Source organism: Saimiri boliviensis, chromosome 14, assembly GCF_048565385.1.
Source record: "Saimiri boliviensis isolate mSaiBol1 chromosome 14, mSaiBol1.pri, whole genome shotgun sequence".
Classification (NCBI taxonomy): Eukaryota; Metazoa; Chordata; class Mammalia; order Primates; family Cebidae; genus Saimiri; species Saimiri boliviensis.
In genome coordinates this window covers 40776011-40790079 of record NC_133462.1, presented here as the reverse complement: position 1 = coordinate 40790079, position 14069 = coordinate 40776011, and the positions used below count along the sequence as shown (strand labels likewise).

Genomic DNA, 14069 nt, shown 5'->3' with positions numbered 1-14069 from the left:
CCTTACCTGTGTCCCCAGGGAAGCAGACCCCACTTCTGTCCACTCTGGCTTTTACACTGTCCCACCCTGGGCTCGGCCTGCCAAAACCAAGACCCCTGCCACAACCCAGACTTGGCCAGAGCAATTTCCTGGCCCCAGAGCATGGCCCCTGGAGCACCAGGAGCACCTGCTCTGACCTCTGATGCCAGAGCAGACATCAAAGGGGTGAGCCATGGCCTGTGGTCAAGGTCAAGCCCTGACGAGCCATCAGGAGCCAGAAGCCCAGGCCTCGGTGCTCTGGGCACCGACCGGCAGGCCGACCCTGTGCCCCCGCGGGGCCAGCACATGGGTCAGGAAACAATTCCAAAGTCCTTTATTGGGCCGGCAAGGCCGGGAGCTGCCCTCAGAGTGGGGTCCCAGGCTGGAGTCTCCAGGTTGGTGGCAGCCCTGTCCATTCTGGCCGGGGCGGGCGGCCCGCTGTCTTGCTATTTGGCGCGCGCCTTCACGTACTCCCAGCCCTCCTTGGAGTACTCGCAGGCCTTAGAGGGGGCCACCGACAGAGCTGACATCACCGTGATGATGCCTGTGGGGAAGGGACGGCCACTGATGACACTCCCCTCCCAGCCTCACCCAGCCTCCAACCCCGGGGAAACGCTAAACTCTAGGGTATTTTGTTTTTTTTTTAAGAGACAGGGTCTCTGTCGCCCAGGCTGCAGTATGGTGGTGTGATCGTAGCTCACTGAAGCCTCAAACTCCAGGGCTCAAGCAATCCACCTGCGTAAGCCTCCCAAGTAGCTGGTACTGCAGGCACATGCCACCATGCCTGGCTAATTAAAAAAGATTTTTGGGCCGGGCATAGTAGCTCACACCTGTAATCCAAGCACTTTGGGGGCCAATGCGGGCGGATCACCTGAGGTCGGGAGTTCAAGACCAGCCTTACGAACATGGTGAAAGCCCATCTAAAAAAAACAACAAAAAAAAAGATTTTTGCCAGGCGCGGTGGCTCATGCCTATAATCCCAGCACTTCGGGAAGCCAAGGCGGGTGAATGGCCTGGGTTAGGAGTTCGAAACCAGCCTGACCAACATGGAGAAACCCCATCTCTACTAAAAATACAGTATTAGCCAGGCGTGGTGGCACATGCCTGTAATCCCAGCTACTTGGGAGGCTGAGGCAGGAGAATCGCTTGAACCCGGGAGGCAGAGGTTGCAGTGAACCGAGATCACATCATTGCACTCCAGCCTGGGTGACAAGAGCAAAACTTCATCTCAAAAAAGAAAAAAAAAAAGCAGATTTTATTTTTTTTTTTTTTGAGACGGAGTTTTTTTGCTCGTTACCCAGGCTGGAGTGCAATGGCACGATCTCGGCTCACCGCAGCCTCCGCCTCCTGGGTTCAGGCGATTATCCTGCCTCAGCCTCCTGAGTAGCTGGGATTACAGGCACGCACCACCATGCCCAGCTAATTTTTTGTATTTTTAGTAGAGATGGGGTTTCACCATGTTGACCAGGATGGTCTCGATCTCTTGACCTCGTGATCCACCTGCCTCGGCCTCCCAAAGTGCTGGGATTACAGGCTTGAGCCACCGTGCCCGGCCTAGCAGATTTTATTTTTGAAGAGATAAGTTATAATGTTGCCCAGGTGGTTCTCAAAGTCCTGGCTTCAAGCAGCCCTTCCGCCTCAGACTCCAAAAGTGCTGTAGGTATGAGCCACCACACCTAGCAAGCAAGTCTTTTTTAGAAGAACAACTTCCAGCAGAAACTGAGGCAGCAGAGGGGCAGCACCTTGCCTTGTCCAAGCTCATAGTACAAGTTCAGATGTGGCCCAGGCCTCCCACCTCCCATTCTAACATGCAGTGCACAGTCCAGTCCTCAAAGGCTCCACCCTCGTCCCCTTCCCTAGAATCTCCACTCCTTTCCCTTTTATTCATTTACTTGAGACAGACTCTTGCTCTGTTGCCCAGTCTGGAGTGCAGTGGCGCAATCTTGGCTCACTGCAAGCTCCACCTCTGGGGCTCAAGAGATTCTCCTGCCTCAGCCTCCAGAGTAGCTGGGACTACAGTCAGCCACCACCACGCCCAGCTAATTTTTGTATTTTTAGTAGAGACAGAGTTTCACCGTGTTGCCCAGGCTGGTCTCAAACTCCTGACACTCCTGACTTCAGATGATCTGCCTACCTCAGGCTCCCAAAATGCTGGGATTACAGGCATAAGCCACCAGGCCTAGCCTCCTTTCCCTTTTAGATCCCTAAGAGATACGTGTGGGGCAGGCAGTGGGATGGATAGAAAAAGTGGCCAGGACATGGGGAGAGGGGCTAGACTGGGGTGTCTGCAGCAACCCCCACAAGCAAAGAAACCAGGTGCCTACCTGCGTTCCAGGAGTCACGGATGGGAAAGTGAATCTTTGGAGGAGCTGGGAGCTGGGAAGAGAGATGGGCAGAAAGAACTAGTGAAAAGACCCAGCAGCCCTGCCCCAGAGACAGAGGGAGGAGAACAGGCCTGAGAGTCAGGCAGCACGAACACAGAGGACGTCATGCAGGCTGGAGACACCCCCAGAGCCTGCCGCTCGCCAAGCCCTGGCCTCGCTTCCAGCCCGGAGTACCTGGGGTATCTGCAGGCCTGTCTGCTGACACACGTACTGGCTGAACTGGTACATGGCTGGGGGGACCACCTCCCCAGCCTTCTTTAGGGCTGCCTGGCTCTTGTCGCTGGACCCCAGCAGCTCCTGGTCATACACCAGGTAGACGGCGCCCCCAGCCACACTTCCCTTGATGAGGAACCTGCGGGTAGGGACGTGAGGAGCAGAAGCTTAGGGGACACTGACCGCCACCCTTAGGAGCCTAGGCCCAAGGGGAAAGTCATCCTCCCGGCGGCTCACCGTCCACAGGGTGACACTCTAGTGTAGCACCGTCGACCCAGACCCCTATCATACACAGCACTCGATTCACAGTGTGCCAGGCAGGGCGGCTGGACGCCACTTTGATCGGGAAACTGAAACCCAGAGCGGGAGAGTGGGTCCCACAGTGAGCAGGGGCAGTGAAAAAGATCCTTGACTTTCCAGAGCCTTCCAGCCCTGGAGAAACCAAGTGTCCCTGGACGCCTCCTGCCTGCTGTCCAAGCCCGCATTCACCTCCCATCCACGCCAGCGGCAGGATTCGCCGGGCACTGCCACTTCACAGAGAAGACAACTGAGGCTCGGAGGCGCAGGCAGACACCGTGAGTGGAACGGGAAGGGCTCGCTGGGAGGCAAGAGGGAAGGGATTGGCGACCTCGGGAAGCCCCACCCCGCTGGAGCCTCAGTTTCCCTATCTGGCCCATAGGCTGGGGAGGAAAGGGAGGTAACTCTACAGGAAGCGAAGAGCAGATCGCAAGCAGACTGGAGACAGGGGTGCCCACAAAAAGGGACTTTTTCGGGGACTCGGGTCCCATCCGGCGGCCCTACGCACCTCATCAGCGACCACACCCGGGCCACCATAGTCGCTCGACTTCACGCGCAAGGACACTCGACTCGTCCGCCGCTTCCGGTCGCGACGCCGCAGAGACCTCTGGGAGGCGTAGTCTTTCTTGTGCGACGCAGAGTCCCCTGGGAGTGGTAGTCTCTTAGGACGCTGAGACTCCAGAGAAGGGCTACGGTCTCGCCGCGAAGGGCCTCTGGGAAATGGACGCCTAAGGACCCGGGCCGCTGCAAGGCTGCCTGGGAAATGTAGTCAGCACCGCGCTGTTTGCGTCCGGCCGCGGAGCCTCCTGGAAAATGTAGTCCGGCCCGGCCTAACCCAGCCCTACCAACGTGAGGGGAACGAGGCGTCGGGTGCTTGGACTGAAGCCTGAAGGTGACCCGAGAAGAAGTCGGAGCCCGAGAGATCCGCCCGCGCCCGCGCGGGGGACTAAGGACCAGGACCTAGAAAGACTGCCCATAGAAGGTGGTTGTCACGGCAACGCGAGGGCGGAATTGTTCGAAACCGGCCGTCCCGTCACGTGATGGATCCGGGGGCGGGGATTCCGCCCAGGGGGCGGGGCCGCGACTGGGAGGTGGAGACCAGGCGGGGACTGTTGCCCGGCGACGCTCCGGCGCTGGGTCCCCGCGGCCCGGCCCCTCCCCGCGAGGAGGTGGGCTTGGAGTCAGGTGACCCGGGCCCTGCGGGAGGGGGCGCGGTCGGGGACCCGGCAGGAGGCGGCCGGGAAGAGAGCGTCGTGGGACGTTCGCGTGGCTCCCAAGCCGGGACCCCAACCCCGCTGGACAGTGGGGGAAACTGAGGCCTGAGTGGGTAAGTACACAGTTTAGGGCTACGCAGCACGTCACACGCCCCCTTTGTTCAGAAGGGAAGCTAAGGCCCGCCGAGGTCTAGAAGAGGCCGGTGGGTTCTGCAGGGATTTGTCCCTCCCCGCCCCTGCCGCCCCGATTCCTCCTGCATCTCGGCTAGGCTGCTTCAACCGTTCATCTGCCCATCCATCCGTCCATACGTCCATCCTTCCATCCATCAGTCTGTCCCCTCACCCATCCATCTATCCATCTGGCCATCCACCCACTCATCTATCTAGCCATCCACACTTCTGTTCATCGGTCTCCCCATCCATCCGCGCATCCGTTCATCCATCTGCTCCCCCGTCCATTCATCCATCTGCTCCCCCCATCCAGCCATCTATCCATCTGACCATCCACCCACCCATCCTTCCATCTATCTATCCACACTTCCATTCATCATCTGTCTCCCCATCCATCCAAGCATCCGTTCATGCAACTGTCTGTCCATCCGCCCATCAATCCATCCATCTGCTCCCCCATCCATCCACCCATCCTTCCATCCCCCCATCCATCCATTCATCCGTTTCCCAAATTCATTATACATCCATCCCCTCATCCATTTATCCATCCACGCATCCATCCACCCATGCACCATGGCTCCTTCTATCTGTCTATCCACTCATCCGTCCATCCGTCTGTCCATCCGGCCTCACTTCCCCCTGCCGGGCTGCTGCAGTCAGTGTGGAGCTGGGGGTGGAAAGAGGGATGAGCAGAGGGACTTCATGGACTGTCTCTGGAAGGGGCAAAGGTGGAAGCTCGTTTCTTGCTGTGGGCATGACTGTGTGTCTGGGGAAGCTAGGGGTTCATTCCTTTGAGAAGTGAACGACTCATAGATGGAGAGAGGATAGACAGGTAGTCAGGGGCTATACCTGCAGGGCCTTGTGGGCTGCAGTGAGGAGCCTGGCTTCCATCAGTTGCAGTGGAGACCCCTGAGAGGGTTTGGAGCAGGAAGACTGTGGCTATGTCGCTTTTGATACAGGTGCCTTTGGCTACACGGACAGGAGAGGCAGGGAGAGAATGAGTGTGGGGATGGGGAAGCCAGTGTGGAGGTAGGGGAGACCACATGGGAAGTGGAAGGGAGGCCAGGGGAAAGAAGATGGGGATGGTCAGGCTGGGGGAGGGTCTAGGAGGGAGGTGAGGTGACAATGTGGGAGCCCTGCAGAGAGAGAGGAAGGGACAGTTGGGGAGAGATTGCAGAGGGAGAACTGATAAGATCTGAAAGCATGAGGTCATGGGGTGAAAGGATGGAAGGGCGTGAGGACAATGCCTGCATCTCCCATTCAGGGACAGGGGACACTGGGCCCTTTCCGTCATGGTGAGCTGGGAAGAGAAGCAGGTATGGGGCTACATGCTGAGCCTGGATTGGATCCTGCTGGCTCTAAGGGGCCTGGAGGTGGTCAAGTGGAGGTGCCCAGAGGACAACAGAGGCAGAGAACCTAGGGCTGGACCTGGAGATGGAAGATTTACGGATTCTTCAATGAGAGAGCCTGTCTCAAAAAAAAAAAAAAAAGAGGCCGGGCGCGGTGGCTCAAGCCTGTAATCCCAGCACTTTGGGAGGCCGAGGCGGGTGGATCACGAGGTCAAGAGATCGAGACCATCCTGGTCAACATGGTGAAACCCCATCTCTACTAATGGTGCAAAAAATTAGCTGGGCGTGGTGGCGCGTGCCTGTAATCCCAGCTACTCCGGAGGCTGAGACAGGAGAATTGCCTGAACCCAGGAGGCGGAGGTTGCGGTGAGCCGAGATCGCGCCATTGCACTCCAGCCTGGGTAACAAGGGCGAAACTCCGTCTCAAAAAAAAAAAAAAAAAAAAAAAAAAAAAAAAGAAAATGAGGCCCTCTCTTGGAGGAGGTCACTTATTTTTTCTTTTTTTGAGACGAAGTTTTGCTCTTGTTGCCCAGGCTGGAGTGCAATGGCATGACCTTGGCTCACTGTAACATATTCCTCCCGGGTTCAAGAGATTCTCCTGCCTCAACCTCCTGAGTAGCTGGGATTACAGGTGACTGCCACCATGCCCGGCTAAGTTTTTATATTTTAAGTAGAGACGGGGTTTCAACGTTTTGGTCGAGGTGTCTCAAACTCCTGACCTCAGGTGATCCACCCGCCTTGGCCTCCCAAAGTGCTGAGATTAGAGGCCTGAGCCACCACACCCAGCCATTTTTTTTTTTTTTTTTTTTTGAGACGGAGTTTCACTCGTTACCCAGGCTGGAGTGCAATGGCGCGATCTCGGCTCACCGCAACCTCCGCCTCCTGGGTTCAGGCAATTCTCCTGCCTCAGCCTCCTGAGTAGCTGGGATTACAGGCACGTGCCACCATGTCCAGCTATTTTTTTTGTATCTTTAGTAGAGACGGGGTTTCACCATGTTGACCAGAATGGTCTCGATCTCTTGACCTCGTGATCCACCCGCCTCAGCCTCCCAAAGTGCTGGGATTACAGGCTTGAGCCACCGCGCCCGGCTTTTTTTTTTTTTTTTAAGACAGGGTTTCACCATGTTGGTCAGGCTGGTCTTGAACTCCCAACCATAGTGATCCACCTGCCTTGGCCTCCAAAGTGCTTGGATTACAGGCGTGAGCCACCACGCTCGGCCTTTTTTTTTTGATACAGAGTTGGCTCTTGTTGCCCAGGCTGGAGTGCAGTGGGTGCAGTGGCATGATCTCAGCTCACTGCAACCTCCACCTCCTGGGTTCAAGCCATTTTCCTGCATCAGCCTCTCAAGTATCTGGGGGGATTACAGTTATGTGCCACCGAGACCGAGTCTTACCAAAAGAAAAAAAAAAAAAAAAAAAAAGACGGAATCTTCCTCTGTCTCAAGGCTGGAGCACAGTGGCGAAATCTCAGCTCACTGCAAGCTGGTTTAAGCAATTCTTCCACCAGCTCCCTGGTTTAAGCAATTCTTCTGCCTCAACCTCCCAAGTCGCTGGGACCACAGGCACACACCACCACGCCTGGCTATTTTTTGTATTTTTAGAAGAGATGGGATTTCACCATGTTGGCTAGAATGGTCTTGATCTCTGTTTTTTGTTTTGTTTTGTTTTGTTTTTGAGATGTCTCGCTCTGTTGTCCAGGCTGGAGTGCAGTGGCGTGATCTCGGCTGATTGCAACCTCCACCTCTGGGGTTCAGGCGATCCTCCTGCCTCAGCCTCCTGAATAGCTGGAATTACAGACGTCTGTCATCACACCCAGCTAATTTTTTTTTTTTTAGTAGAAGTGGGGTTTCACTATCTTGGCCAGGCTGGTCTTGAACTCCTGATCATGTGATGCACCCGCCTTGGCCTCCCAAAGTGCTGGGATTACAGGCATGAGCCACCCACACCCGGCCTATTTTTTTTTTTTTTTTTTTTTTTTGAAATGGAGTCGTGCTTTGTTGCCCAGGCTGGAGTGTAGTGGTGCAATCTCGGCTCACTGCAACCTCCGCCTCCTGAGGTCACGTGATTCTTGTTCCACAACCCCTGAGTAGCTGCGGTTACAGGCACCTGCTACCATGACCAGCTAATTTTTGTATTTTTTGTAGAAATGGGGTTTCACCATGTTGACCAGGCTGGTCTCGAACTTCTGATCTCAAGTGATCCGCCTGCCTCAGCCTCCCAAAGTGCTGGGATTCCACGTGTGAAGCATCTCACCCAGATGAAGGAGGTCACTTTTGCACTGAGACTTGAAAGAAGTGAGAGAGCAAACCATTGGGTTATATCTGGGAACAGCATTCTAGGCAGTAGGAACAGCCCATGCGAAGGCCCTGAGGCAGGATGGTGACTGGCTGGTTTAGAGGAACAGACTGTTTTATTGGAGCAGAGTGAGCGTGGAGGACAGGTCTATGCAGAATGTTTGTGGCCACCAAGGAGTCTGTTTTTTGTGTGCGTGTGTTTTGTGTGTGTGTGTTTGTTTGTTTGTTTTTTCTGAGACAGTCTTTCTCTGTCACCAGGGGCTGGAGTGCAGTGACGCAATCTTAGCTCACTGCAACCTCTGCCTCCTGGGTTCAAGTGATTCTCCTGTCTCAGCCTCCCCAGTAGCTGGGATTACAGGCATGTACCACCACGCCCAGCTAATTTTTTGTAGAGACAGGGTTTCACCCCATTGGCCAGGATGGTCTTGATCTCTTGACTTCATGACCTGCCTACCTCGGCCTCCCAAATGTTAGGATTGCAGGCATGAGCCACCACGCCCAGCCAAGAGTCTGGTTTTTTTTTGTTTTTTCTTTTTGAGACAGAGTTTCGCTCTTGTTACCCAGGCTGGAGTGCAATGGCGCGATCTTGGCTCACCGCAACCTCCGCCTCCTGGGTTCAGGCAATTCTCCTGCCTCAGCCTCCTGAGTAGCTGGGATTACAGGCACGCGCCACCATGCCCAGCTAAGTTTTTGTGTTTTTAGTAGAGACGGGGTTTCACCATGTTGACCAGGACGGTCTCGATCTAATGACCTCGTGATCCACCTGCGTCGGCCTCCCAAAGTGCTGGGATTACAGGCTTGAGCCACCGCGCCCGGCTAGGAGTCTGGTTTTTATTCTAACTGGAACAGGAAGGATTGCGGTCCAGGGGAGGCAAGGCATGGCGAAAAAGGCTGAGAAGGCAGGAGGGCAGGGGTGCAGGTGCGACAGTCCATGGAGCCAGCGTGGTGGCCTGGACGGGTGGTGGCTGTGGAAATGGAGAGGAGGGGATGGATCCAAGGTGGTGGCATCACCAAACGCCCATCACATGGCGGTGGCTGAGGGCCTGGCTCCTGCAGGCCACCTCTGTCCCCTGTCCCTCTGCAGGCCCACGGAGGACCATGAAGGTGCTTCTCCTCACAGGGCTGGGGGCCCTGTTCTTTGCCTATTATTGGGACGACAACTTTGACCCAGGTGAGTCTCTGGGGTTTATGGAGGGAGAAACCGGGCTGGCTGTCCTGTCCTTCGCCCAGAGTGACCACCCGGACTCTGGCCAGCCAGCCTCCAGGGAGCCCGAGTGCTGCTGACAGGGGCCAACGCTGGAGTCGGCGAGGAGCTGGCCTATCACTACGCACGCCTGGGCTCGCACCTGGTGCTGACTGCCCACACTGAGGCCTTCCTGCAGAAGGTGAGCCAACCCATGTCTAGACAAATGCTGGGGATGCATGTGGGGACAGGGAAGAGAGCCTGGGTTTGAATCCCTGCAGTCACCCCAGCTTTCTGTGTGATCCTGGGCAAGTCGCCTAGCCTCTCTGACCCTCTCGGTTTCCTCATTTTCAAAACGGGGACAATGAAACCACCCTCTGGCCGGGGATGGTGGCTGATGCCTATAGTCCCAGCACTTTGGGAGGCCGAGGCGGGTGGATCACAAGGTCGAGAGATTGAGACCATCCTGGTCAACATGGTGAAACCCCGTCTCTACTAAAAGTGCAAAAAATTAGCTGGGCATGGTGGCACGTGCCTGTAATCCCAGCTACGCAGGAGGCTGAGGCAGGAGAATTGCCTGAGCCCAGGAGGCGGAGGTTGCGGTGAGCCGAGATCACGCCATTGCACTCCAGCCTGGGTAACAAGGGCGAAACTCCATCTCAAAAAAAAAAAAAAAAAAAAAAAAGCTGGGCATGGTGGCACACACCTGTAACCCCAGCTACTTGGGAGGCTGAGGCAGGAGAATCACTTGAACCCAGGAGGCAGAGGTAGCAGTGAGCCGAGTTGTGCCACTGCACTCCAGCCTGGGTAACAAAGTGACATTCTGTTTTAAACACACTAACAAACTCCCACCTTTTCATGGGTTAGGATGCTGCACCAATGCAGTGAGACGGTTGACTCGAAAGCTTGGTGCATTCCTCAGCGAATGGGAGTATTGCGTGTCCAAGCCTGTATAGAGAGCTGGGATTCTCAAACTCGTAAGGGAGGATGGGCACTTCTTGGCAACCAACAGCCCATTGCTACTTCAGGGCAGGGTATGGCTCTTGGACACAAACCTTTCAAATTTTTAAGAGAAGCTAGAAATCTGCAAATTGTACGTGAAATGTCCTGTTTTCGATTTTGGTGATTGATTGATCGGCCAACATTCTGGCCCGCGGGCCTCCACTTTGAGCCTCCCCACCTCCCGCAGTAGTAAATCTTTGGGAAAGATGTTGAATGGGGCTCGAGGCACAGAGCAGGGGAGGGGTTTTCAGGCGGTGGCCTCCCTATGGCCGACAGGTGGGGGGGCAGCTGCAGAGGAGAGGCCCACGGGCAGCTCTGACCCTCCCCAGGTGGTAGGGAACTGCCGGAAGCTGGGCGCCCCCAAGATCTTCTACATCGCAGCGGACATGGCCTCCCCTGAGGCGCCCGAGAGCGTGGTACAGTTTGCGCTGGACAAGCTGGGTGAGGGGCTAGGCCTGGAGTTCGCAGTCCGGGACCGTGGCCTGGGCCTTAGGGACAGGACCAGAATTGGGGTGTGGGTGTGGCTACAGTAACAGGTGTCTCAGGGTGGAGACGTATCCCGGGACTGGGGACGTGGTGGTGGCGGGGGGGTGGAGCCTCATTGCATCGTCAGGGAAGAGCTCCAAACGGAGCCTCCTTGAATGGGGACGAAACTTAGCTAGATTCAGAGAATAAGGCCCAGGGCTGGGTGTCTTTGATCGTAGGGGGCGTTCCCTGGGGCGGAGCTCACTGGGTCAGCGCTCTGGGCGGAGCTAATATCGGGGGCGGGGTTTGGTTGTGCCTCGGGGGAGGGGCCTCTGGGGCTGACCCGCGTTTCTGGGCCAGGCGGGCTGGATTATCTCGTGCTGAACCACATCGGCGGCGCCCCGGCCGGCACGCGGGCCCGCAGTGCCCAGGCAACGCGTTGGCTCATGCAGGTGCTCTGCCCCTCCGTGGCCCGGGCCCGGCCCTCGATCTCAGGGACCGGTGCTCCAGCCCCCTCTCTTCAAGCTCTGCTCCCTTCACGACCCGGGCTGGGCCTCCTCCCGGGCCGGCCCTCAGCCCTTCCCGCCGTGGCCACGACCCTCCGAGCCCAAGGCCCCGCCCTGCCCTCCAGGATTCTAGGTCCGTCCTGGCATTGACCCCATCCTCGGACCATGCCCTCCCGGTTTCTAACCGGGTCCTTGGACCCCGCCCAGGCTTTGACTCCGCCCTTCGAGTTTCTAGGCCCGCCCAGCCTTGACCACGCCCCACTCAGTAGCCCCGCCCACCCTTGGCCCCGCCCTCCGGGTTTCTGGCCGGATCCTAGGACCCAGTCCCGGCCTCTGGCCCCGCCCTGCCCCGGGGCTCCGCCTGCGTCGGTGACTCGCGAGTGCCGCCTGCAGGTCAACTTTCTGAGCTACGTGCAACTGACGTCCCGGGCGTTGCCCAGCCTGACGGACAGCGAGGGCTCCCTGGTGGTGGTGTCTTCGCTGCTCGGTGCGTGCGCTCGGCCCCGGCTCTGCGGGACAGGGAGTGGGGAGCTCGATGCGGGTGAGCCTGGAGGGCCTGAGCAGGTTTTCCGGAGGAGGGGTTGCCGCTCAGCCGCCGCCGTCCGCGTCCTCAGGCCGCGTGCCCGCGTCGTTCTCCACCCCGTACTCGGCGGCCAAGTTCGCGCTGGACGGCTTCTTCGGCTCCCTGCGGCGGGAGCTGGACGTGCAGGACGTGAACGTGGCCATCACCATGTGCGTCCTGGGCCTCCGAGATCGCGCCTCCGCCGCCGAGGCAGTCAGGTGAGGCCCGGGCGAGCCGGGGGCTGGGCTGGGGGCCATGGGCGGCTGCCCGGCCCCAGCTGCAGCCCCCACCGCGCCCTCCCGTCCCCAGGGGAGTCACGAGGGTCAAGGCGGCCCCCGGGCCCAAGGCGGCCCTGGCCGTGATCCGCGGCGGCGCCACGCGCGCGGCCGGCGTCTTCTACCCGTGGCGTTTCCACCTGCTGTGCTTGCTGCGGCGCTGGCTGCCGCGCCCGCGGGCCTGGTTCATCCGCCAGGAGCTCAACGTCACGGCCGCAGCTGCAGCCTGAGCACCAAGGGGTACCCCTCCACGTCCCGGACGGGACCGCTCCTACCTCCAACTGTCCCTGGAGCCAGGACGCTCACAAGAGACACCCCTGAGAGGGTGGCCACAGCCCAAGATAAAGTCATCAAGACAGAAAAGCAAAACCCGGAAAAACGACGGGCGCCTGGAACCAATCACAGCTTCGGAGGCGCAGGCGCCCCGTGTTAGGCGCCTTGTCCCGGACTTAGGACGCCTCACCAGTTTGGACATGATTGATGACATGACTGCTTCCATTTTGCAGATGAAGAAACTGAGGCTCAGAGAGGTCACACCAGCCTTGAGCCAGCCGTGGACCCCACTCCATTTCCTGCCTGCGCCTCTTCGTCCCCGATTTATTCTTTGCACTCATTCATTCCATCTGGGAGGATCCCCTCCCGACACCTGCCGGCTTCCCCAAGCTGGGGGCTCTGGGACTCTTCACACCTGCAGGGATGTCTGCACTGTCCGTGTACCTGGTAGCAGGGTATAAGAGGGAGGAGGAGGGAAAGAGTGTGTTTTGGGCTGGACCCAGTGTCCCGTTTGAGAATAAAAACGCTTCTTCCCTTGCATATCTGTTGTTCAGATTCCTTGGTAATTTCAGTTTGCTGGCAGCCGGCGGGCAGCGGGAGCTGTGTGTGTACCAGGGGTTTGGACTCTCGATCCCATTTCACAGGTGGAGAAATAGAGGCTGAGAGGCCAGGCGTGGTGGCTAACGTTTATAGTGCTAGCACTTTGGGAGGCCAAGGCGAGCGGATCACTTGAGGTCATGAATTTGAGACCATCCTGGCAAACATGGTGAAACCCTGTCTTTTTTGTTTGTTTGTTTTTGTTTTTGTTTTTGAGACGGAGTTTCGCTCTTGTTACCCAGGCTGCAGTGCAATGGCACGATCTCGGCTCACCGTAACCTCCGCCTCCTGGATTCAAGCAATTCTCCTGCCTCAGCCTCCTGAGTAGCTGGGATTACAGGCACGCGCCACCATACCCAGCTAACTTTTTGTATTTTTAGTAGAGACGGGGTTTCACCATGTTAACCAGGATGGTCTCGATCTCTTGACCTCGTGATCCACCCGCCTCAGCCTCCCAAAGTGCTGGGATTACAGGCTTGAACCACTAAGCCCGGCTTTTTTTTTTTTTTTTTTTTTTTTTTTTTTTTTTTTTTTTTGAGATGGAGTTTCGCTCTTGCTACCCAGGCTGGAGTGCAATGGCGCGATTTCGGTTTACCGCAACCTCCACCTCCTGGGTTCAGGCAATTCTCCTGCTCAGCCTCCTGAGTAGCTGGGATTAAAGGCACGTGCCACCATGCCCAGCTAATGTTTTGTATTTTTAGTAGAGACGGGGTTTCACCATGTTGACCAGGATGGTCTCGATCTCTTGACCTCGTGATCCACCCGCCTCGGCCTCCCAAAGTGCTGGGATTACAGGCATGAGCCACCACGCCCGGCCCCGGTGAAACCCTGTCTTTACGTATTTTGAAATTTTTTAGACAGAGTCTCGGTCCAGGCTGGAGTGCAGTAGTGTGCTCTGGGCTCACTGCAACCTCTGCCTCTGGGGTCAAGCAATTCTTGTGCGTCAGCCTCTCAAGTAGCTGGGATTACAAGTGCGGGCCATCACGTCTGGCTTTTTGTATTTTAGTAGAGATAGGGTTTCACCATGTTGGCCAGAGTGGTCTGGAACTCTGGCCTTAGGTGATCCCCCCGCCTCGGCTTCCCAAAGTGCTGGGATTACAGGTGTCAGCCACTGCATCCGGCCACAAACAAATATTTTAATTTAAAAAATTAGCCAGTCATGGTGGCATGCACCTGTGGTCCCAGCTAAGGAGGCTGAGGCAGGAGGAAAACATGAAAGTGCTAACCCCAATTAGAGCAGCCCTAAATTGAGACTCGCTCTTGTAT

General features: G+C 57.0%; 2 protein-coding genes across 7 annotated transcripts; one reads left to right on the top strand and one right to left on the bottom strand.

Moving 5' to 3' along the window:
* Positions 1-336: 336 nt before the first annotated feature.
* On the bottom strand, positions 337-3507 carry MICOS13 (mitochondrial contact site and cristae organizing system subunit 13). Its single transcript, XM_003938835.4, has 4 exons — positions 3421-3507; positions 2577-2754; positions 2343-2394; positions 337-562 (listed from the first exon to the last, which is right to left on the bottom strand). The coding sequence occupies exons 1-4, from the start codon at positions 3447-3449 to the stop codon at positions 465-467; spliced, it is 357 nt and encodes a 118-aa protein (XP_003938884.1). The 5' UTR covers positions 3450-3507; the 3' UTR covers positions 337-464.
* A 113-nt stretch (positions 3508-3620) lies between these two features.
* On the top strand, positions 3621-12746 carry HSD11B1L (hydroxysteroid 11-beta dehydrogenase 1 like). Of its 6 annotated transcripts, none has more exons than XM_074384750.1 (9): positions 3621-4239; positions 7791-7940; positions 9025-9111; positions 9195-9325; positions 10455-10566; positions 10951-11042; positions 11490-11583; positions 11711-11876; positions 11968-12746. In XM_074384750.1, exons 2-9 carry the CDS (start codon positions 7793-7795, stop codon positions 12161-12163), a joined length of 1026 nt encoding a protein of 341 aa, XP_074240851.1. In that variant the 5' UTR covers positions 3621-4239; positions 7791-7792; the 3' UTR covers positions 12164-12746. The 6 variants fall into 6 exon arrangements, with proteins under 6 accessions (XP_074240851.1, XP_074240852.1, XP_039321988.1 ...); XM_074384751.1 differs by having other exon boundaries at positions 12440-12528; XM_039466054.2 differs by lacking the exon at positions 7791-7940.
* The last annotated feature ends 1323 nt before the right edge of the window (positions 12747-14069 follow it).

Bases quoted from the DNA above. Each gene is read 5' to 3' on its own strand.
- MICOS13 (XM_003938835.4), bottom strand. From the start codon at position 3,449: ATGGTGGCCCGGGTGTGGTCGCTGATGAG. The intron at 2,755-3,420 runs GTGCGTAGGGCC...CCCTACCCGCAG, and splicing joins CGGGTGTGGTCGCTGATGAG to GTTCCTCATCAAGGGAAGTG. The intron at 563-2,342 runs GTAGGCACCTGG...CCTTCCCCACAG, and splicing joins CCGTGACTCCTGGAACGCAG to GCATCATCACGGTGATGTCA.
- HSD11B1L (XM_074384748.1), top strand. From the start codon at position 7,793: ATGGGGTTTCACCATGTTGACCAGGCTGGTCTCGAACTTCTGATCTCA. The intron at 10,567-10,950 runs GTGAGGGGCTAG...TTTCTGGGCCAG, and splicing joins GTTTGCGCTGGACAAGCTGG to GCGGGCTGGATTATCTCGTG. The intron at 11,877-11,967 runs GTGAGGCCCGGG...TCCCGTCCCCAG, and splicing joins TCCGCCGCCGAGGCAGTCAG to GGGAGTCACGAGGGTCAAGG.